Here is a 22076-nt window from a genome sequence, read left to right as displayed (position 1 = left end):
CCTCCCCAATCACCTGAGGTGGACACTCTTGGTGCACCCCTCTTTGGGCTGTGTGCAGAGACTTGTTGTAGTTAAGCCTTGATTGCTGTTGGTATCACTCGGAGGAATTGACCTCCAGGCCAATTGGCTGTGATGACCAGCTCTGTCTACACTGGAAGAGCTACTGTGCAGGAGGCACCCTTATGGGGCAGGACTTGCTTCATTGGGGCTTTGGTGCTCACTGAGTCTGCCCCTTGAGTGTGTCACTTATGGATGTGAAGAGTTATAATCTGGTATGGTCTCACATTGACCACTGGGTACACTGGCTCTTGGATCTCCAAGGAGGTGCAAAGTCAGCTACTGCCTGGGGCCACCCAGCAGGAGCTACAGAGAGATCTGCAGATCCCTCCTCTTTGTATCGGATTTGGAAGTGCCCAGACAAGGCCCAGCTGTGAAGCAAGGCAGGCTGCTGCTGCCGACCGTGGGCCTTCTTTTGATAGCTTTGGGGCTCCCTGACCCAGCTGCTGCCTGTTTGACAGGTTTTAGTCTGAGAAAGGACAGGCCATTCATATGCAAAAGGTACTGCACACAGCTTGGGTGGGGTTGTAAATTGGGAAGGGCGGGGTCTCAGGGAATCACCAGGGTGGAGCAAAGAGCAATGGCTGCCAGTCAGCCCTGCACCAGAGAGGTCCCAGCACAGGAACAATGACCACTGTGAGCAACTCCATCTGAAAGAAAGCCGTTCTCGCATTCCTACCCCAATGCCAGGCAGTCCAGTTTTCCCCTGTATGTGTCTGGGTCCCCCCCAGAGTCTTGCCCAGAACTGGAGTTCAGAGCAAGCAAGAGCTTGTATCTCCCTCCTGGGTGCCAGCCCCTTCTGAGCCTCTGCATCTGCGCTTTCTTCTGTGGTTGCAGTACTTCCACTCAGCCAGCTTTTCCATGGTTCTGGATGATAGTTGTTCTTTTAGTTATAATTTTGATGTGGTTGTGAGAGGCAGCAAGTATAGGTGTTTACCTATGCCGCTATCTTCGTTCTCCAAAATCTGTTCTTAAATGACTTTCACTACCACTGTTCTGTCAGCAATGTATTTAGAAATTACCCACCAGTCCACAGATCCATGCCATACTCCTCAATTAAACATCAATATTTAGCATTTCTTTGGTACAATTAAATAAAGACAAAAGTTATATTTTCCTTAAATTTCCAAAGTTAGTCCAGTCTTCAAACTTACATTTTTGCAAATCTAAAAGTCTATTTACACAAATACAATATAACAATTTAAAAATATTACAGTAAACTTGCTTTAGGTTTGCCATGTTAGTATTTTCTCAGGGTGTGGTTTTTGTGTGCTTATAATATACAAAAGGGAGGATGATAGCAGAGGGGAAGTAAAGTCTAGAATTCTCTGTGAAAGGCTCTGCCAAAGAGATCAGCATGTCACTATCACTTTGGGTGAATCTGTACTAGATCAATAATTTATTCCTGAGTCACTGACACTATTTGTCCATTCTTTTGTCTTGTTTTTCACTTCAAGGGGCGGGGGGGGGGGGAGTAAGATTATTCTAACACAATAATGTAAACATGAATTATTAAAAGTCTCTTAGGAGAAATTTTCAAACATAGCAAACTAAATAAACAAACAATCTGTCCTCTCCGGTGATACTATCCAAGATAAGCTAAGCTGTTATCTTAATCACTTTCTTGATTTCACCTTCTAATCTCATTGTCTGCTTCCAGATCCAATTTCTCAGGGTTTCTGTCTACCAAATACCAGCACTATCCTCCAGAGATCCTTAATTCAAGCATGAAACAATATTAGCACAAAATACACTAATTGCTCATTAACTACCTACCCTGTGCCAAGTACTGTGTTAGACACAGGAAAATTAAAAGGATGTAGCCTCTGCCTTGGAAAGCTTTATGGGATATGAGGGAGACAAGTGGAGTTTACAAAATGATTATTCAAGTGCAGTGAATGCTGCAATACAGTTATGTAAAAGGTGATACCACGGAAGCACAGGGAATAGGTTACTTATGTTGTTGGAGAGGTCAAGAAAACTTCATAAGAGAATTAATTTATGGTTTTAGGGGAAGTAGAAAGAGAATTTCCCAGGTAAAAGGAATTGTAAACCATGGAGATGTGAGAAAGCATGGCATATATTTTGGAAATCATAATTGGTTTCAAAGACTAGAAGAGTTAACAGTGGAGTAGGAGGTAGGGTTCCCAAGGCAAAGGCATAATTTGGAGGGTCTTAAATGTCTTGCTAGAGTTTGGACTTTCTCTAAAAGTTAGCGGTGGACTATTGGAGGATTTTTAGTAGATGATTGACAAAATCAGATTTGCATTTTTTTAAAGGCACTGAATTTTTTGAAATACAGGATGGATTAGTTGGAAAGGAGACTAGAAATAACAGAATCAAGATATTTCAGTACAACTTAGTAAATATTATTGAAGGAATTAGGCAGGGAAGGAGGGAAGGAGGCAGGGAACAAATGAAGTAAGACTCCCGACAGTAAAAAGTGGAAGGGGGAGGACAATTTCTGAGATATTTAGTAGATAAATTAGTGGCAGTCAGATAGAAGAAAAGAAGAGCCTAGCATGACTGCCAGGTTTCTGGCTGGGGTACCCGAGGAGCAGAGGTGCCAGTCACTGGTATCAGGACATCAGTAAGATGAACAGGTCTCTCATATGAGAGAAGGGAGGAGATTATTGGTCTGTTTTAGCTATGTTGAGTATGAGGTGGTTGGAGTTTTTCCCATAAAATATATTTATCTGGAACTCAGGAGAAAAGCTTATTTTAGAGTCATCATTGAATGTTTTAGAAGTTAAAACCAAAGAAGTTCTTTAAATGACTTGAGATTTTAGAGTGTAGGGAATGGCAGAGAAGGAATAAGAAATATCTTTAAAAATACTTCCTCATAGTCCCAACTAACTACTCTTAGCCCTAATCAATTTGAGCAGTGAAAGGAATGAAATCCTCCATTCCTTTGATATGTGTGGTATAACTGGAATCATTCAACATTTACTAGATCTGCTGTCCTTGTAAGGATTACTCTTCACCACCAGAATATGCTGGCTTGTTGTCTTCCACAGCGTTTCATCTTCTCTACAGATCTTCCTTGTGATGCTTTTAACAGTCTTCTGTATCTCTCAACTGTTTGCTTTTGCATTTTGAATATGCTGATGAAAAGTCTTGCCTACCATGTAAACTCAAGAATAGGGTTTTGTTGAGAGGTAACTTACAATGGGGCATCTTGTTTAGTAGGAGAAGTCACCCATCTTAGGGCTTCTTCTGCAGCGTTGGTTTTCAAAGATATTTTCTTACTTTTAGAGGTGTGGACCCCTATTTGCAAGCCTACTGGCTCAATCTGGAGATCCTCTGTTAATAAATGTGGGTGCTGATGCTCTAAGTACAAATCTACAGTGTTTTGAATCTAGTGACTACATGAGTCTCCTGACTAATGTAGGGATGAACTACTGGTCTCTAAGAATCAGGAGCTTAAAACTATTGGGCTGATTAAAGCAGACACCCTTAGGACAGTAGTGAACCACAATGGCAGCTGCCAGAGTGGTAAGCCCATGATTACTCTTGAGAGAATTTAGTGAGCTGGTCAGCAAGACCATGTTCATTCCTTGTTTAAAGTGTATCCTTTCTCTCAGTAGCTTTCTCTAGTTTTTCATCCTTGGACTAGGTCTTTTTTTTAAAGTAGAACAAAGTGGTACCTCATCTGAGAGTCTGACCCCCAGAGGCTGATGAGTCTACTTATGAGTTTGAGTCCAGCTTTTAGAGCTGGAGTGTAACTGGCTAGATACTCATGTCAGCACTGCTGTGGTAATTATAGGATCTGTGGATCACACGGCTCACAACCTGTATCACAAGTTCTACTAGTACAAGGAAACTGTCTAATACTGATTTGGTTCTGCTTACCATTTGCTAAACTTATATCTTATTATCACCAAATCCCTTTTTGGAAAAGTCATTATATGAAAAACTTTCATATTCCAATTATCATCACTGTGCTGACCAACTTTTGTAGTGAAAGTAGCTGACAATATGTTTTTTAACTACACTGCTATAAATGACGGTCAAGCCTTTTCTTTATTATGATGTTAATTCTGCTCATGATACATTGCCAATATTTTCTCCCAGGTGACATGAATATTTTAACTTTGCCAAAAGTCTTTTGCCATATAGAAGTTTTAAATTTTATAAAATAAAATCTGCCTTTCATTTTGCTCTCTGACCTACTTAGGAAGGCCCCTAATACCCCAAGATCTCTTTTGAATCCTTCTATATTTTTTAGGACTTAAGACTTTAAAATATTTACTCCTTTTATAATTTCATTATGAAGGGACATATATTTCTCAAACTCTTTAGCTTTCTTTGACTTAGATGGATTCATGGGCAAGTAATTTCTTTAAAATGAAGATGAGTAGACTTTTGTTCCTGTAAAAACCTAACCCTATTCTTTTTTTGAACGTACTTTGTAGAGTGTATGTTTATTTAAAAAGTTGAATAACTATGCAACCACACTGTCTAAATATAAGTGCTAATAAATCTTAAGAGGCTGCAGCACACCGAAGACACAATTTGATCCCGTAAAACCTCTCCAATCTGAAAACAGCAAACAAAAGGCCTCAGTGTTGGTGGAAAACTGAGTTCTTCAACGTAGGTAAAAGTCCTGTTTACTCCTTCCAGAAAGCAGAGGAGAAAAGGATTTTCAGATTGCAAATGACAGAGTTGCCCTTGTGTAGCACAGAACACTTGTGATAAGGCTCTACTTCGTAAGGCCCTAAATTATGAGGACAGTGGGACAACAGGACTGAACGTGAACAAAAAGAAAAGCTTTAGCTTTGACGCAAGAGGATTACATCAGGCCTTGACAAAACGAAACATTGTTTTTAAAGCGCTTCCTTTTTAGCAGCCTTTCATTATCTGTGACAACACATCAAGCGAGCAGCAGTACAAGGATGCATGTCCTTGCGAAATGCCACAGGAGAGCCAATTGCCGTTGCGAGCATCCGAAGTATTGGAGACGTGACCCCAAAAAGACTAGAGCGAGCTTAGGGTTTTATCTGCATCACGAGATACTCTCCCTGTCTAACATAGGATGAGGATGAGGTTACATTTCTCTCCGCTGGGAAGTGCCCCCGGCGACAAGTATCCACCAAGTCGGAGCCTAGGGCCGTGGCATTAAAGGTGTTAAGTCATCGGGTACAGCGGTCATGCGACATAAAGATGATTTGATGACGGAGATCGTAGGAGGCCCAGGTGCCAAGGTACACCGCTGGAAAAGATGACTGCGGTTATGACTTAGGGTGGAAGCAAGCAGGATCGGGACTGAGACACGGTTCCAGCCCTAAAGGGATTGCATTTTAAGTTTGAGGCAAACTTCATGCCTTCCGTGTAACGTGTGCCGCTCTCGGTGGTTTTCACAAGAACCAGGGTTTGCGGCGCGATTTCCCCCAATCCATAGATCGGAAGCTTTTCCCAACCCTTCCCCATCCCCGAGCTGGTCCACCCCAGCGTCCTACTACGGCCCCCTCCCTCCCGCGCCCAGGGGCGCCTCGCCATTCATCAACCGGTTCACGCCGGCGGCAGCCACCGCGCCGTGACGTCGGCAGGGGGCGGACTTCCGCCCCCGCTCTCCGGGCCCCCTGCCGTGATTGGTGGCCGAGGCCTCGCACGTCGCGCCGGCTATAAAAGGGAGGGTTTGTGACGCAAGGGAGCCTCGGTGCGCGTATTGGCCCCGTGGACTGCGGACCGGCTCGGCTGCGCGCTCTCCTGGAGCGGTTCACTGCATGGTAGCGTGGTGCCCCCGCCGCCGTCTGCACTGCCGCCGCCGCCCCGCCGCGACCACTGCCTCCCCCTGCCCTGCAGCCGTCTCCACCGCCGCCGTCTGGGTCGCCGCCGCCTCGGGACCGGCTGTATGATTAGGCCACAATCTTCAATGAGTAAACATATTCCTGTGAGTACCCGTCGCACCGCCGCCTCTCGGGCCGGGACGCCACGACCGGCTCCCCCCAGGCCCGTCGTCGCCTTTGTTCAGAGCCCGGCGTCCGCTCCCCACCGCCCGGGCCCGCAGCTTCGATGGGTCCTGGGTGGGACGGAGCCGGGCTACGACCGGCCAATGGTGGCTGACTGCGGGGAGGCGGACAGCGGGGACTGCGGTGGAGGGGGGCGGTTGGCCGCGGAAGGCACCGGCTTCCTCGTCCTTCCTAGCCCGGGGCGGCGCGGGCGGTGGGGTCGGGCCTGCGCTGCGGACACGGGCGGTTCAGGCCGCCGCGGGCCGGGCGGGGCGGCACAAAAGCCGCTTTGTGACCGCCGCCTCCGCCCTTGGCCCTGCAGCCTGGCGCGCCCGGGCCGGGCCCCGAGGCGTCCCGAGGCCCCTTTGTTTAACCGAGAGAGAGCGGCCCACCCGGGGAGCGGGAGACGTGGCCCGGGGTGGGGCGAGGGTTGCGCGTGTCACTGCGGAGCCGGATACGGGCAGGGCGCGGCGGCGGCGGGGTCGCCACCAGACCCGGCCCGGTGTGGGGTAGGCAGGGCTGCCAACGGCCTCGGCCGGGAGCTCTTGGGGGGCCGGCGCGGGACAGGAGCCCGGGGCAGCCACCTTCGTGCTCCGCGGCCGGGACCGGCGCCTCAACACAAAATGGCCTCGGCGTCCGCGCCTGACTGAGGGCGCCGCGCGAACCCGTGATTGCGGCGCGGAGAGGGGGTGCCGCGGGCGGGCCCCGTATGCGCCAGGCGGCCCTCGGGGGACTGTCCGCGAGTTGCAGCCCTGTGGGGGCTGGAGCGAAACGACTAGGTGAGGGCGCCGACTCCCCGCCCCGCTCTCTCCGTCTCCACCTGGTAATTCGAGCTGTTCCGGATTTAACGCCCGCTTCGGGCTCTGGAATAAAGGGAACAAGTTGCGTCTTGTCCTTCTGGGGCAGGTCGCGAAACGGCCTTGGAAACTTCCAGGGCTACGGCTGTTGCGCCGAAGCGCAGGAAGTCCCCGGCCGGGCCCCTGCACGCGCTTCCCCTGCCAATCCTGGCAGGGCCCTGGCTGGCGCCTTTTAATCGGGGGCTATTCTGAAATCCTTCGGTGTAAAGTGTTGCCCTCTGTTGGCTCGTGGCAGCAGTAGCCAACCTGAGCCAGGATTGTAAGGTTGTCTTCTGTCCGCGGAAGCCTCTTTCATTCCAAGAGTACGTATTAAGTTATTTGCCACTAGTGTGGTTGGAGCCGTGGGCCTGCTTGGGATCCAGATTCTGCGACAGTGCTTCCCGTAACTTTTTTATGTGCGTGTTTGTGTTTTTTTTTCGCTTGATGGTAGTAAATTAGTTGAAAAACCAGAAAGCTAGATCCTTCCCAAGAGTAGGCAGCATGTCATACATGCTTTATTCTAGATGCATTACCTAAAATATAAGTAGATGTGGGACAGACTCCAGCGAAGTATTTTACAAAGCTGTTATACAGATTAACTGCCTTGACTCTGCGATCTGACGTAAGCTTCTGAAATTGCTCTTTCCCCTCGTTTTATATGCAACTCAAATAAGAGGAGAAATTCGCTGGTATTTCTGAACTGCCTATTATAGAACGTTTTTCCTGTATGGAGGAAATTAGGGAGGGGTGCGGGTGTCTTGGAAAGAAAGGAAAGATGATAGGTATCAGTGGTCACTGCTGCTTTGGTAGGTGCCCCCCAACCCCACCCACCTTCAGCCGCTGGCTGGCTCCACTCTGTAAAAAAATAACAAATTCACTAAGTGAATTATTTCTATATTGTTTTCTCTTCTTGCTGATAAAACTGCTTATAAATTGGCTTATAATTGCAAAAGAATAGTACCTGGAAATCAGAATACTGAGAAGACTCATTGCCTTTAACAGCTTTACAAGTGTATGTCATCAGAAAGATGCAAGAATACATGTGGGTTTTTTTTTAATTCAAGGAAAGTTATATTTAGGACTTGAGATGAGGTTAGACTTGGAATTATTTCCAGGTTACTGCCGTCTATTCACTGTAAGAGTAGAATCCTTAATGATAATATGGTCACTACGTTTTTAACCCAGCTAGCAAGTGAAGTAACAACCTCCAAGGGCTCATTTGAGCAAATTTGGAATAATAAAAATTATCTTATGGGAAGACCTTTGTTCCATTGTTTTGGCAGAAAAACGACCTTGGTTTCTGACTGGATGTTTTCTGTGATCTGCTAGATTTCTGTGTGGGTTATTCAGATTTTAGTTAAGTTTTTCTAGAAACTATGACTAACATGGGAGTCTATTTAAAGATGTAAGTGAAAATAGGAGCACATAGTTTAATTTAAGACTTTTAAATGCTTATATTTAAATTTAAATCTAGAAAATTAATTGAAACTTTAGTTACAAAATTTTATTTTATTTGGCATTAACCTAGGAGAATAAATATAACCTTTTTGGAGCAATGGCTGGCTGGCACTTTGTGCTCTTGTTATAACCTGCTAATAATATTCCTTTTCTTATTCAAAGTAAGCAAATTTCTTATAAACAAGACTACTTGGGAGGAGATAACATTTGACATTGATACTTTTTGTGTGCATATTCAGAGAATAACTTGTGTATATTCGTTTAATGTTTTATAGTGACAGAAAACTGATTTAGTTCTTGAAGGGGAACTTGGGAAAAATATAAATGTATGTATTGGTGGTAGTAGTTCCCTTGCTTTTAAGACCTATGAAAGAAATGCAGAGTGATTTTCACTACCTACCACTTCTCTACCCTTTTGAATTAGATATGGTTTTAAGCTGGATGAATGAAATTTTGGGTTTAAAATACAAGAATATTACTGAAATTATCTTTTATAGTTATAAATGGGAATTGGCTTTTTTTCATTTATAAACATACATTTAATAATATTTCACATAACAACTTTGTAATTTCCAGAGACTTAAATGAGGAAAATCTGTTAAAATGATAAATTAATGGGTTACTAAGGATCAAATGAGATTTATATATTTTTGAGAACCAATTTGTTTTTCAAAAATATATTGGTTGTCTTTAGAAAAGTAAGTAAATTATGGGAAGACTAACAGCTTCAAAGTTTTAGAAAATCTATTTGTGAATGCTTGTTTTTTGCTTATTGCTTAAACCTGTAATTATTCTTGTATTTTTGTGGTTCAAATAAAAGTTAAAAAGGTAAGCTTGGACCAAAATTTGAAAAGATCCTGTGTACTTAAGTACTTTAATAGAATAACATGTTTCTTTTGAATTGGAAAATAACTTTCTCTTTCTCTCTCCCTTTCTTTTTTAAACAGCAGTTCTGTGGTGTTCTTGGTCACACATTTATGGAGTTTCTGAAGGGCAGTGGAGATTATTGCCAGGCACAGCACGATCTCTATGCAGACAAGTGAACTGTAGAAATTCATTACTACTCCACCAAGAAGCCCCCATATGAGTGGTTAACCTGGACACAGAAGTGTTGAACTGAAAACTGCAAAGCATTTTACAAGTTCTGACCTGGATGGGGTAAACCTCAGTGCACTTCCTTTCTATTGCCTCAGTATTACTGGATTGAAGAATTGCTGCTTCTTGTTAGGAGGTTCATTTCATTTCCCATTACTCCCAACTTCACTCAAAGCACTGAGAATTTCAAGTGGAGTATATTGAAGTAGACTCAGTTTCTTTGCATCGTTTCTGTATTCAATTTTTAAATTCTTTCATAACCCTATTGAGTGTTTTTTAACTAAATTATCATGGCTCGAATGAACCGCCCAGCTCCTGTGGAAGTCACATACAAGAACATGAGATTTCTTATTACACACAATCCAACCAATGCGACCTTAAACAAATTCATAGAGGTAAGGTTTGATACTTTTTAAAATTTTTCTTAAACTTGACAGTTTGATAGTGGAGCTTTTTGTGTAACAGAATATTTTGGAAAATTCTGAGATATATGCCTACAGTTCCAAGTTCCAGAAAAGAAGTATCAGTGTTGTCTTTAGGTTAAAGGTAAATTGTTACACATTTGAAGAACATGTACTTGAGTTACTTTAGATTTATAAGTTAACATCTAGTTCTTCATGCCTCGAAGTTTGCTTACTTTAGATTTATGTGGACAGTGTTAATAGTATGGCTCTTGCTTATATGAAATTTATAGGAGGAGGGTTGCCATTTACATGGATTGTTTATATATCAGCTTTGTGTAATGGCTAATACCACAAAACAAGATTAATGTATATCTTGGACCCCATTTGATATGTAGAATCCAATTTTCAGTTACTAATTCTACTGCTTCCTACTGGTTACTGTCACCAAAACTGTCTTGCTGTGTGCCTCTTTTGACTATAAGGAAGGAATGTAATGCTGAATGATGTATTTGGATGCATATGTGTTTTATAAATATGTGCAGATCATAGAATAGTTTTGATGTCAAGCAATATATATATGTATTTTTTAAAAGACAAAGAGTTAATATTTTAGTAAATTCAGTATGAATCTTAAAGCCTGTAGTTTAAGGAGTTAAGAGATTCCTTTGGTTCTGTTTACCTTTATGAATCACTTCTAATTCTCTTTCATTAGTGCTTCATCTCCAACTAACCAGTGGGTCACCATAACTATAAACAAAACTTTACTATAATGAAGGACCTGGGATTTTTTGTTAATTTTCACCAGAGGATATTTTTCCATTGATTTTTTTTTTTTTTTTTTTTTTTGAGTGAGAGGGAGTGGGGGAGACAGAGAAACATCAATGTGAGAGAGATGACACATCCATTGGTTGCCTCCCACATGCCCAACCAGGGCAGGGGATCAAGCCTGCAACCCAGGTACATGCCCTTGTCTGGAATCAAACCAGGAACGCTTCAGTCCTCAAACTGACCCTGTCAACTGAGCCAACCTGGCTAGGGCTGGGAATATTTTTTTAACTTTTAATTTATTAAAGCATGTAATGTTTAACATTGCCTTATCCTTTTATGCTATTTTAGTATTGTCATTTTTAAAACAAGATCTCAGTTCCCTATTAAATATACATAGGTTATGCTATTTGTTGCATGATTTTTTAGTAAACTTCAATACCTATTGGAGAGAGAATCAAAATGGCAAATGGTGGCAATAGTGACATGGTATAAAGACTATTGAGTATTTTTTTATGTGTTTTATCCAGGAACTTAAGAAGTATGGTGTTACCACAATAGTAAGAGTATGTGAAGCAACTTATGACACTACTCTTGTGGAGAAAGAAGGCATCCATGTTCTTGTAAGTATTTAATTTAATAATTCCTATGCGTTTATGATACTGTGCTATAAAAGTTTATTGAAATAAATCATTGACTTAACCTTAATTTTTAAAATTGTGCAGTACCTTAATTTCAAAACAAAGGTAAAGCCAACCAAGGTTTTGAAGTAATAAAATATTTTTATAAAGATTTGGCATTTATTTACATTTCATTGACATTGGAGTATCAAAACACAAGTTTAAATATATTAAGATGTATTTGAAAACAATTGAGTGTTAAAAATTTAGAAATATTAGTGGTATTATATTAAAAATCTAAAATGTTTCTTCTTTTGACTTAGGATTGGCCTTTCGATGATGGTGCACCACCGTCCAACCAGATTGTTGATGATTGGTTAAATCTTGTAAAAATTAAGTTTCGTGAAGAACCTGGTTGTTGTATTGCTGTACATTGTGTTGCAGGCCTTGGAAGGTAAGAATTTCTTAAATCTAGTTAATGGTATTTGTCTTATTTTTAGTAAAACTTGATACTGACTCCAATAAAAACTCAGTAATCACTTCATGAATCAATTTGCTTTGTTAAATTACTGAACTATAAATTAAAAAGTAGGTAATTATAACAGAATAATGTATTTCCAGCGTAGCTGGAATTAACAAATGCTATAGCTACAATTTACACTTGGCTCTTTGTGCATAATCACTTATACAATTGTGTGTGCTAGGTTTTATCCAAGCTATTGGAGTCATTGTTAATATCAGGAAAAAGGATTGTGAATTTGTCTCTAAGGTAGTTTGCATATGGTGTACTTTTGATAGGGTCCTTGATCCTAGTGATCCTGATTCAGTAGGAACTTGTTACCCAAGAAAGCATATTTCTAGAGATCTTTAGAAAGGAGTTAATGACATTTAAAAACAAAATTTTTAAGTGGTAAATATTTTTCAGTGCTTGGAACTCAGGAAAAAAAATTGTCTGCAGTTATCAAGACTTATGCTCTCCCCTAAATACTTTCAAGATTCTTTTTTAATAATAAAAGCTTTAACTTCTAAATTTGTAATAGTTAAGGGCATAGTTCATTTTTGGTTCTAGGTAAAATCTAAGTTTGATATGAAAATACTGGTACTTAATTTTTTAACATAAATCAACATTTACTACATGTATTATATAGGAAGTGTAATAAATAATTGTATTGGGGAATCCTATCTAATAAAGATGTAATATGCAAATTGACCATCACTCCAACACAAGATGGCCATCCCCATGTGGTCAAAGATGACCAGGCTAGCAGGGGAGGGCAGTTGGAGGCAATCAGGCCAGCAGGGGAGAGCAGTTATGGGGTGATCAGCTGGCAGGCAGAAGCGGTTAGGGGCAGGCAGGCAGGTGAGCAGTTGGGAGCCAGCAGTCCTGGATTGTGAGAGGGATGTCCGATCCCACTGGGCCTAATTGGACAGTCGGACATCCCTCAAGGGGTCCCAGATTGGAGAGAGTGCAGGCTGGGCTGAGGGATGCACCTTCTCCTCTCTCCCCACCCCCCCATGCACGAATTTCATGCACCAGGCCTCTAGTGTATGGAATATTGAATTATCCCAGGCTTGGTTTTGTGAAAATGATTTATCAAAGTTCTTGCCTCACCAGAGCTCCAGTGCTTGTTGCCCTAGCATTAATCGAAGGTGGAATGAAATATGAAGATGCAGTACAGTTCATAAGACAGTAAGTAATAATTTTTTTTTTCATTGTATGGGAGTGAGTTTATATTACTATGAAAACACATTTTTTTCTAGCAACTGATCTGACCATTTTTAAGATAGTATTAAAACCTAGAAATAAAGATCTTTTCTCTCTTGCATTCCATTTACACATGTATGCCTATCCATATTTCTGCATTAGGTCACAGTGTAATAATCAAAAGATAAAGTGCCACAAGAGTAGTCATAACTGCCTATAGCACAGTGAATGTTATTAATGGAGGGCTTTTGCTTTAATTACTTCCATGTTTTGTTTTTCCCTTTCAGAAAGCGGCGTGGAGCTTTTAACAGCAAGCAACTTCTGTATTTGGAGAAGTATCGTCCTAAAATGCGGCTGCGCTTCAAAGACTCCAGTGGTCATAGAAACAACTGTTGCATTCAATAAAACGGGTGCCTGATGCCATTGCCTTGAAAGTGGAACTTGAGATAGGACCTAATTTGTCATATATATTAGCCAACATGTTGGCTTGGTGAATAAGTCTAATGAAGCTTCCAAAAGAGGGTTGAAAAGCAGTTTTATCAGGCCACAAGCTTGACAGAATTGCAACCTCTATGTTTGGGTTATGATCAACCTATTTTGACACTTGGCAAGATTCTTACTGTTCAGCATTTAAAATCTGCTTATCATTTGTACCAATTTACTTTTCCTAAAATCATGCAATATTGAGTTATGTTTTTAAATCTATTCCCATGTCAGAATCTTACCGATATATAAAAGATTTAGAAAGATTAGGTGCCAAAATACCCAGCACAATACTTGTATATTTTAGTTTCATACAGAACTAAAATCCCAGGAACTATGAACACTCTGGACCTTATGTGGTTTATCCCTTCAGTCATTTCAAACATAGAAAGTAGGGCCTATATGATTATTTGCCTGCTCACTTTATGTTTACATCTCCCACATTCATACAAGTATACATCAGGTTTGCTCAACTTTTTTTGATTTTTATACAAAGTCTTGGTTATTATTTAATGTCTTTCTATAAATCTCATTTTGTGCTGTTATGGAAAGCCTCCGTTTTGAAAATCTGCATTGTATAGAAGCACATGTCTTTAATGTCTCCAGACTAAAAGCCTTACAGTTAATTTTAATGTTTGCACTTGATGTGCAACTTATAGGGAGGGCCTGAGAAAAGAGTGAGAGGGGGCTATTAAGTATTTTTAGTAAGATGTTGCCTTTGTCTTGTGTGGAACATGTAGAATATGCTCTTTGGTAAATATTTTTTTAAGGGTAGACATGCTTTGTTGTAGCTAAAACGATTCTTAATCATAAAAATTCTGAATTCTTGTATTTTTTTCATACATTCTGAAGTTTACCAACTTATTTTTGTTTGAAGTGTGATTTTTTTTCCTTCCCACCCTCTTGCAAAAAAAAGAAGTGGGTTTCTGCTAATGAATTGAGCAGACATCTAATATTTTATATGCCTTTCGAGCTGTGTAACTTAATATTTGGATACTTGATAATTTGTTTTATTATGTAATTGATAAAATGGTGATGTGTATTGATGTTAGTTCAACCATATATTTATACTGTTTGGGAATGTGTGGTTATAGTTCTGTGGGAGAAATAATTTGTCAGTGTTCACCAGCTTGTAAAAATTTAGTGCGAGAGCTTAAACATCTAAATAAATGAGATGCATTTATCATCACTGACATTGTTTTTGCTTAAAGTTAACTTGAGAACATGTTAAGACTGAATTGCATTTCACTTAGTAACTAGCTCCATTTGAAGTAAAGTGTGTGTGTGTGTATTTTTAATGAATGATTAAATGAAGTCATTTTAGTAAGCTCCTTATAGATAATTTGTTAGAGTCATGAAAACTATTAAAAGTGCTTTTCATTATAAACTGCTTTTTAGAGATTTAGATAGTTTTGAACCATTATGTACTATTCTGTACTGAGGAGAAACAGTATATATAGAAGGGGAAGTCCTTGATTTGAAGTTCAATTCCACCAAATAACTGGTTAGGGTCAACTTCTGAGCTTTAGTTTTCTCATAAATTAATTATATAACTAGGTTTTTGATTAATTTAAACAAGTATTTGGCACAAGAGGGCTTGAGAAATGTTTCGGTAATCTGAAGCATGCGTACATAGCTCATCTTACAAGGTCCTTGTCCATTTCTTTTTTTAAATAACAGAACCAAATAAAAGACTCAAATTTGAGTGAAAAACAATATTTGTGTTTTAAAGATTTGCTTCCATCAGTTCAGCACTTAACATACTCCATTCTTGAAACTTAGAGCAGGGTAAAAGGATAAGAGGGAACCTTGGGATCCTTGGTTCTTTAAATTTTTGATGTCCTGTGATTGGGGCTAAGTTAGTTAACCTGACTATTTTTTTCTTGGGTTGTTTGTGGTTTTTTTTTTAATGTAACCTATTAAGATAATTTTATGTAGATTACAAAATGATAATTTCTCTATCACATACCCCATAAAGCAGCATTCGTGTTTATTGAGAGGAGATGCCATCATGATTAATGAAACACTGAGTTTGAAACAGTTTGCAGTGTTAGATTGTATATGTGGTGCTAAAAATCTTAAACCTCATCTGTATAGTATACACTGAGATTTGCTTTCTATCCAAACATTTTCCATCTTATAAATATGACTTATAGGAATACTCATATCCTGGGAGATTCCTTATCTTGTATATATAAAAAAAGGCTAATATGCTGTCTGTCCGATTGGTTGCTATGATGCGCACTGACCACCAGGGGGCAGACGCTCAATGCAGGAGTTGCTTAGCTGCAGTGACTTGGCAGCAGCGGTTCTCAGGTGACACACTCTGAAACCAGGGAGGAGGGAGCCCGATTCCACCTTTGGCTGTGGATTATGTTGCTGGGGCACTGTTGGCCCCAAATCTGGTTTATTGCACACTTGGCATTTGCATTCTACATCCTGTATGACACCAACTTTGCAGAGTGCCCTCTCGCACTCTGGGACCCCTCGGGCGATGTCAGAGCTGGTTTCGGCCCATCCTCACAGGCCAGGCCAAAGGACCCCACCTGCCGGAGGGACCCACTCACTCCACAGATGCCCCTTTGAGCCACAGCAGTGCCAGCCGGGGGCAGACCACAGGAGGTTGGCACCAGGGCGAGTCAGGTCTGTCTCACCCAGTCCTGTCCTGCCAGCCACCTTCTAATTAATTTCCTTTCAATGTGCACAAATCCTTGCACCGGTCACTAGTACCTAATAAGAAAGAACTATGAGTTGAGACCTTGTATATAGGAAGTCATCAGATGGTGTTTTAAAATTTGGTTACTTGGTTTTGGACAACAATTTCCCTGATATAAATAGTAGTTGACAAGGCTTGTCTATAGGAACTATAATGTTGCTGATAGGTAAGTAATGTGATTACTAAAGCGAAACAAGAAAAATGCAATCTTAGTTCAAAGAAAAACTTACAAATGCCATTGGCCATTTTGCAGCACACTGCAACCTTCATTTATTCCACCTAACAGCCGCTTTTCCTAAGTGCTTTTTTTCCCCACAACTTCACACAGCCTAGGCATGCAATCACATCTGATCACATCCCCTTCCAGCTAGACCACTTCAAAAGGGAATTTTGGTCCCAAAAGTTGGCTACAGAATCTCATTTTCTGGGTTCTGTTTTAAATGTAATTTTATGGCAGAGAATATAAAAGATGGTCTCCAGATTTTGACCACCAACAAATAGTACGCCAGCCCTTTTCATAATTAAGAGAATGTTTTCTATTCAAGTTTCTGGCAGTGTAATTTCAAAGTGAAGTGGGAGCATAAGTAGCAAAATTTCTTTACACATAGACAATGAAGTTTTTAGTTTTGAAAAAAAAAATATGAAGTCCTGTTTGCTGTACATGTTTATACTATACATTCCCTGATTCCTTGAATAAATGTGTGTGTGTGTGTATGCCTCCTTATACCTGAATGAAAATTAAAGACTGATTTTAAAGGATCTGACAGTGTTTCTGCACGATGGTGTGGTAACTAACCTAAGCAGAATATTGGAAGAAAAGCTAAGGAAAGTATATATTTTTTAAATATATATGTGTGTGTGTGTGTGTATAAACATATATATATGTTTTTATTGGTTTCAGAGAGAAAGAAGGGGAAGGAAATTCAGTGATGAGAATCATTGGCTGCTTCCTGCATGCTTCCTACTGGGGATTGAGCCCAAAACCCAGGCAGGCATGTGCCCTGACTGGGAATCAAATCATGACCACCTGGTTCAAAGGTTGATGCTAAACCACTGAGCCACACCAGCCAGGCAGGAAAATATATATTTGAGCTCAATGAAGTAAGCCAGCTGTATGCATTAAGTTTTGAATGGAAGAATTAACAGTAATTCTATAATTTGTTATATATTGCCAGACTAGTTGATTAATATAGTAAGTAATGCCATTAAGAGTAGTATTGTCAGGTGACTTATAATTTGCCTAGAGGCCCAGTACACAAATTCATGCACCAGTGGGGCCACTCAGCTTGGCCTGTGGGATCAGACCGAAACCGGCTCTCCAACATCTCCCAAGGGGTCCCGGATTGTGAGAGGGCACAGGCCAAGCCGAGGGACCCCACCAGTGCACAATCGGGGCTGGGGAAAGATGTGAGAGGTTGGCCAGCCAGGGAAGAACTGTGGGAGGGCTCCAGGGTGTGTGTGGCTGGTCTCGCTCAGTCCCAATTGGCTGGACCCCAGCAGCAAGCTAACTACCAGTTGGAGCGTCTGCCCCCTGGTCGTCAGTGCACATTATAGCGAGCGGTTGAGCAGACTTAGCATATCATTAGAATATTACTCTTTGGTTGAACAGCAGACCGGTCAACCGGACACTTAGGATATTAGGCTTTTATTACATACGATTACATAGTAATCCTATATTACCCCAATTTTATACATAAAATATTTGAGCCTCCAGGTAGATTACTAGCTAATAAGTGGTAGAACTCAGGTTTAAAACTGTGTGACTATTCACTACACACAGCTATGACTACATGTGCCTGACCATTTTTTATGAGACCAGTTAAAACTTTTGTATGAGTTCAACTGCTTTTGTAACTCATGCTCATTTTCCTTAACTGTTCATAAAAACCATGTGATGTTATCACTTTCATTTAGATCGAACTCTTTTCTGTTTTTGCAGAAAAACCTTTTTAAAGTAAATCAGAATAGGCTGAGAAACACCAATCTGAAAGTAACTTAGGTTTATTTCTCACTTAAGCTTCACATACATTATAGGGACCCATACTGATGGAACATCTACTCTGTGGAACAGAGCTAGTGACCAAAAAAAAAAAAAAATGAGGGGGGTAGCATTGGAGTTTCTCACAATTAAGTTCTTGACGAAAAAATCATAACGCTTCTATTCAACTCACTGTGCAGAACTAGTCACATAACCATTCAGCACAGGAAATGCAATCCTATCATGTGCTGATAAGCCAGAAATATACATGTCTACCACATATGAATTTTAAAAGTGGATTTAAAGAGTATTAATCCACAGCATCATCCCATGTAACTGAAATATCAAGCATAAAGTTTTCAATCAACCACAACAGACATGAAGTTTAGGAACTAACGTGTGCTTATTAGGGAATCATGGGTGCTTATTTAAGCATATGTAATATTTTCGATATAACTATCAAGTTTTGGTAATTTAATTTCCTGCCAGACTAGAGGTGGTAAATAAGATGCAGAGCACAGGGGAGAGAAGCATATGGATAAGATATACTTGTCAACTGGATATTGAGAGACTTGGATTATATAACTAAACTGAATCCAAAAGGCACAGCCATTTGGGACACTCAGTGCTATGACTTACAGCCTTAGGCTTGGATACCTCAGTAGACCTTCAGGCCATCAATGTTGCACACAGCACAAAACAATTACAGATATTGCTAAGGATTATCCTTAGTCATCAAGACTATAAATCATTATATTTGGCTTTGTTTATTTTTTTTAACATAACCAACAAGAAAGCTGCTTTATTTTAATTCTGAGGAGTGATATCAATGCAGCATTGACTACTGTAGTGAGCTGCCACATCTGCACCCAGGCCTATCCTTCCCAGTGGCAGGTGTAGAGTCAGGCTCAATCTTGTGCTGCCTCCCCTTACCCCCACCCCCTGCAGTAAGTACGTATTATACAACTTCTGGCCCCTAATGGCATAAAAATGAATGTTTTCTCTACTGTCCATCCACAATTAGGAACCTGCTAGTAAGTCCTCTGCTTCAAGAGGAGAAATAAAAAGACCAGTTTTGAAAGGAAGAGAATTGAGGAAGGCATCCTGGGCGTCCATTTTATAACAGTTTGGGCCAGAAATCTGTTAACATCTACTCTCAAAGTAGACACAGTGTCACAAACTATACGTAATTTTGGAGATGTTCTGTTTATCTTGAGTTGGAAGACACATGGGCCATATTATATTTGAAAGCCTTAAAGTCCAAAATGACATTGAGTAAGCTAACTTCCTGTCATCCAAGCAACTAAAGGGTAAAAGCCTTACAGTTGAAATAAAGGTGTTTGCCTTTTTCTGCCTATAAAACACAAGTGGGCAGTGCAATGAGACAGTTGTTCACTAAAATTGTTCTGTACACTCTGCTCCAAACAGCCACAAACAAGGTACTTTTTATATGTCTGCCCACCCATGCCTGGAACAAGAATTTTCCAAGACTTGGGTGATTGTGGCTTCATCCCCTGACGCGGGCAGCAGTTCGTCCCGTAACTAAGTCCCCTGTTCTCTAGTCACTGCTGGGCCTGAGACTGCAGCAAATGGTCCTCAGCATCTAGACCTCCGAGACAATCAGGTCTCTGGTGATTTGAAAAGCTGCAATGAGGGAACTCAGCTGAATCTTCTTGTTAGTGCCCACAGAAAGTCTGTACTCAGTGTCAGCCATTTTGGTCAATAAGTGTATTCGAACTGAAGATTGAAAGTCAACTCTATGCACAAACAAGTGAATCTCCGTCAGGATGTCATGTAATGCCAACCCCTTCAGAGTTTTCAGCTCCATGATATTTATGTAGGCCATGGTGAAGTCTTGATTCAACATCCAGTCCAGGTTGTTGGCGATGTCTGACTTGAGTGGGTGCCCTGTGCAGGTGTAGACAGTTTCCTCGGTCACCTTCCCAAAGGCCATGTTGGTGTTCTGCAAAATGTTCAGAGCCCGTCGCATATCTCCACTGAAAAGAGTTATAAGTGCTTTCATTCCACCTTCACTTACATCAACTTTCTCTTCTTCTATGACATGTTCCAGGCGTGGGACCATGAGTTCAGGGGTCAGGGGACCAAATCGGAACCTTGTACACCGGGACTGCAAAGCGGGGATGATCTTTGACTTTCTGTTACAGATGAGGCAAAATCTGGTATTTTCAGTAAATTTCTCAATCACTCTCCTCAAGGCATTCTGGGCGTCCTGAGTCATGGCATCCGCCTCATCCAGGATCACCAGCTTAAAGCCTTTCTTAAATATTGTCCTTGTGCTAGCAAAGCTCAGGATTGGTCCCCAAACGATGTCTATTCCTCTGTTGTCTGAAGCATTCAGCTCCAAGACCATGGAGCCAAATTCTTTATCTTTGTACAGCTGTTTAGCACAGGCCAGGATGGTGGATGTTTTTCCTGTCCCCGGAGGACCATAGAGAATCAGGTGTGGCAATCAATCTTCACTGTTAAATTTCTGAATGGTACTCAAAATGTCCTGATGAGAAATGAGATCACTCAGTGTCTGTGGCCGGTATTTTTCAACCCAGGGCAGGTTCCTGATCTTGGACGCCGAGGGCTGCTGCTGCTGGTGCTGGTGCGCTGAGGTTTCCATGGCGGGGCGATGAAGGTGTCCAATCCGCTGGAGTCATTGCATCCACGGGGGTCAGCACTTGGCTTTGTTTATTTTAAGACAAGGCCTATTATAGTCTCTTATGTTCACAGATGTTTTTAGATATATTGTTAGTAAAATGGTGCCATGAATAATTAAGGTTGACAAACACTAGACTTAGGCTAAACTTAGACATTATTTACTGCTAAATTATTTAGAGTCTTTATACTGCTAATGTGAATTTTTAATCTTTCCAAGAAGGTAATATAATATTTAACCATTGTATAAATCAGCATCCTGGAAGGAAACATGGCACACTCACAGTGGGAACTGAGAAACATTTAATAGAGGGAAAACAACAAGGGAGAATGCAGTACTATTACCACCTCTAGACCTAAAGATGCAAGGACGGCCTGGCCGGTGTGACTCAGTGGTTGCGTGTGGACCCATTCCCAATTTGGGCACATGCCTAGGTTGTGGGCTTGATTCCCAGTAGGGCGCATGCAGGAGGCAGCCATCAATGATTCTCATCATTGATGTTTCTATCTCTCCCTCTCCCTTCCTCTCTGATGAAAAATATATATATATTTTTTTAAAGTGCAAGAGAAGGGGAGCAGTTAACAGAACTGGAGGAACAGTGACATGGAGAGGACAATCTCACTGAAGCTGTGACCTTAGTAATAAGACAGTCAATGAACTAGTGCTAATCTAGCAGGAGGGAGGCAAGAAATAAATACCTATCCTCATTTCCCATCCCCTTTAATGTCCTGCTAGTCTCTTCTTTCCCCCTCAATCCCAGAGGAAGGCACAGGGCAAAGGAAGCTGTAGTATATAAAGATCAGCCCTTTGGGCACAGAGCAGAAGGGAGACTAGAGAGAGGAAAACAGAAAATATCCTGTACAACTGTGAATCATTGTTTTTTTTCACAGATGACCTGGACTATAGTGTTCTGCAGAATTCACTTTGGGAAAATTTGACATTATCCATTTATAAAGATAGCCAAATGGATACACACAAACACATTTTTCTAAAAGGTGACAATGGAAGAATCTACACTAATATGAAACTGTTCATTCATTCCATTTCAATTTAATGAATTAAGTGTTGATGGAGGGGAGGGGCAATGGAGTATAGTTTTACCAACAAAATGGTAAGATAAACAACATAATGTCCATTTCACTTTTGACTTATGCACTGTGATCACAGTGTTGGCCATATTTGTGTAAATATTCCGAAGACAATTTGGCTTAAAGCTTATACTATGGCATCCATATAAATTTTCCTTTTTAAATTGTTTTAACTCTATCAATTACTTACAATACTTTTGTTGATTTAAGCAGTTCTCTTTTACTGACTTCATACAACTCTGAAACTTAAATTTC

At 41.0% G+C, this 22076-nt stretch overlaps 3 protein-coding genes across 4 annotated transcripts; 2 read left to right on the top strand and 1 right to left on the bottom strand.

Moving 5' to 3' along the window:
• The first annotated feature begins 5714 nt into the window (after positions 1–5714).
• Positions 5715–9389, top strand: LOC308247120 (uncharacterized protein). Its single transcript, XM_080665688.1, has 2 exons — positions 5715–5950; positions 9250–9389. Exons 1-2 carry the CDS (start codon positions 5912–5914, stop codon positions 9343–9345), a joined length of 135 nt encoding a protein of 44 aa, XP_080521814.1. The 5' UTR covers positions 5715–5911; the 3' UTR covers positions 9346–9389.
• PTP4A1 (protein tyrosine phosphatase 4A1) lies at positions 9253–14563 on the top strand. 2 transcript variants are annotated; one of them, XM_080665685.1, is made up of 5 exons: positions 9253–9792; positions 11097–11189; positions 11510–11640; positions 12802–12876; positions 13179–14563. In XM_080665685.1, the coding sequence occupies exons 1-5, from the start codon at positions 9688–9690 to the stop codon at positions 13294–13296; spliced, it is 522 nt and encodes a 173-aa protein (XP_080521811.1). In that variant the 5' UTR covers positions 9253–9687; the 3' UTR covers positions 13297–14563. The 2 variants fall into 2 exon arrangements, with proteins under 2 accessions (XP_080521811.1, XP_080521812.1); XM_080665686.1 differs by having other exon boundaries at positions 9652–9792; positions 13183–14563.
• Positions 14564–19671: 5108 nt separating this feature from the next.
• LOC308246713 (replication factor C subunit 5-like) lies at positions 19672–20697 on the bottom strand (the record flags this gene model as incomplete). Its single annotated transcript, XM_080665108.1, is given in 2 exon segments — positions 19672–20538; positions 20542–20697. Coding segments are annotated over 2 exon segments (1023 nt in total).
• Positions 20698–22076: the final 1379 nt, after the last annotated feature.

The sequence above is a fragment of the Plecotus auritus genome (genome assembly GCF_963455305.1).
Source record: "Plecotus auritus genome assembly, chromosome: 4".
Classification (NCBI taxonomy): domain Eukaryota; kingdom Metazoa; phylum Chordata; class Mammalia; order Chiroptera; family Vespertilionidae; genus Plecotus; species Plecotus auritus.
This window is presented reverse-complemented; position numbering and strand designations above follow the sequence as displayed.

What these genes read in the sequence shown, in the direction of transcription:
- LOC308247120 (XM_080665688.1), top strand. Translation starts at nt 5,912, where the DNA reads ATGATTAGGCCACAATCTTCAATGAGTAAACATATTCCT. An exon ending in CAATGAGTAAACATATTCCT is followed by an intron (nt 5,951 to 9,249) that starts GTGAGTACCCGT and finishes TTTTTTAAACAG; the next exon opens with CAGTTCTGTGGTGTTCTTGG.
- PTP4A1 (XM_080665686.1), top strand. Translation starts at nt 9,688, where the DNA reads ATGGCTCGAATGAACCGCCCAGCTCCTGTGGAAGTCACATACAAGAAC. An exon ending in AAGAAGGCATCCATGTTCTT is followed by an intron (nt 11,190 to 11,509) that starts GTAAGTATTTAA and finishes CTTTTGACTTAG; the next exon opens with GATTGGCCTTTCGATGATGG. An exon ending in GCAGTACAGTTCATAAGACA is followed by an intron (nt 12,877 to 13,182) that starts GTAAGTAATAAT and finishes CCTTTCAGAAAG; the next exon opens with CGGCGTGGAGCTTTTAACAG.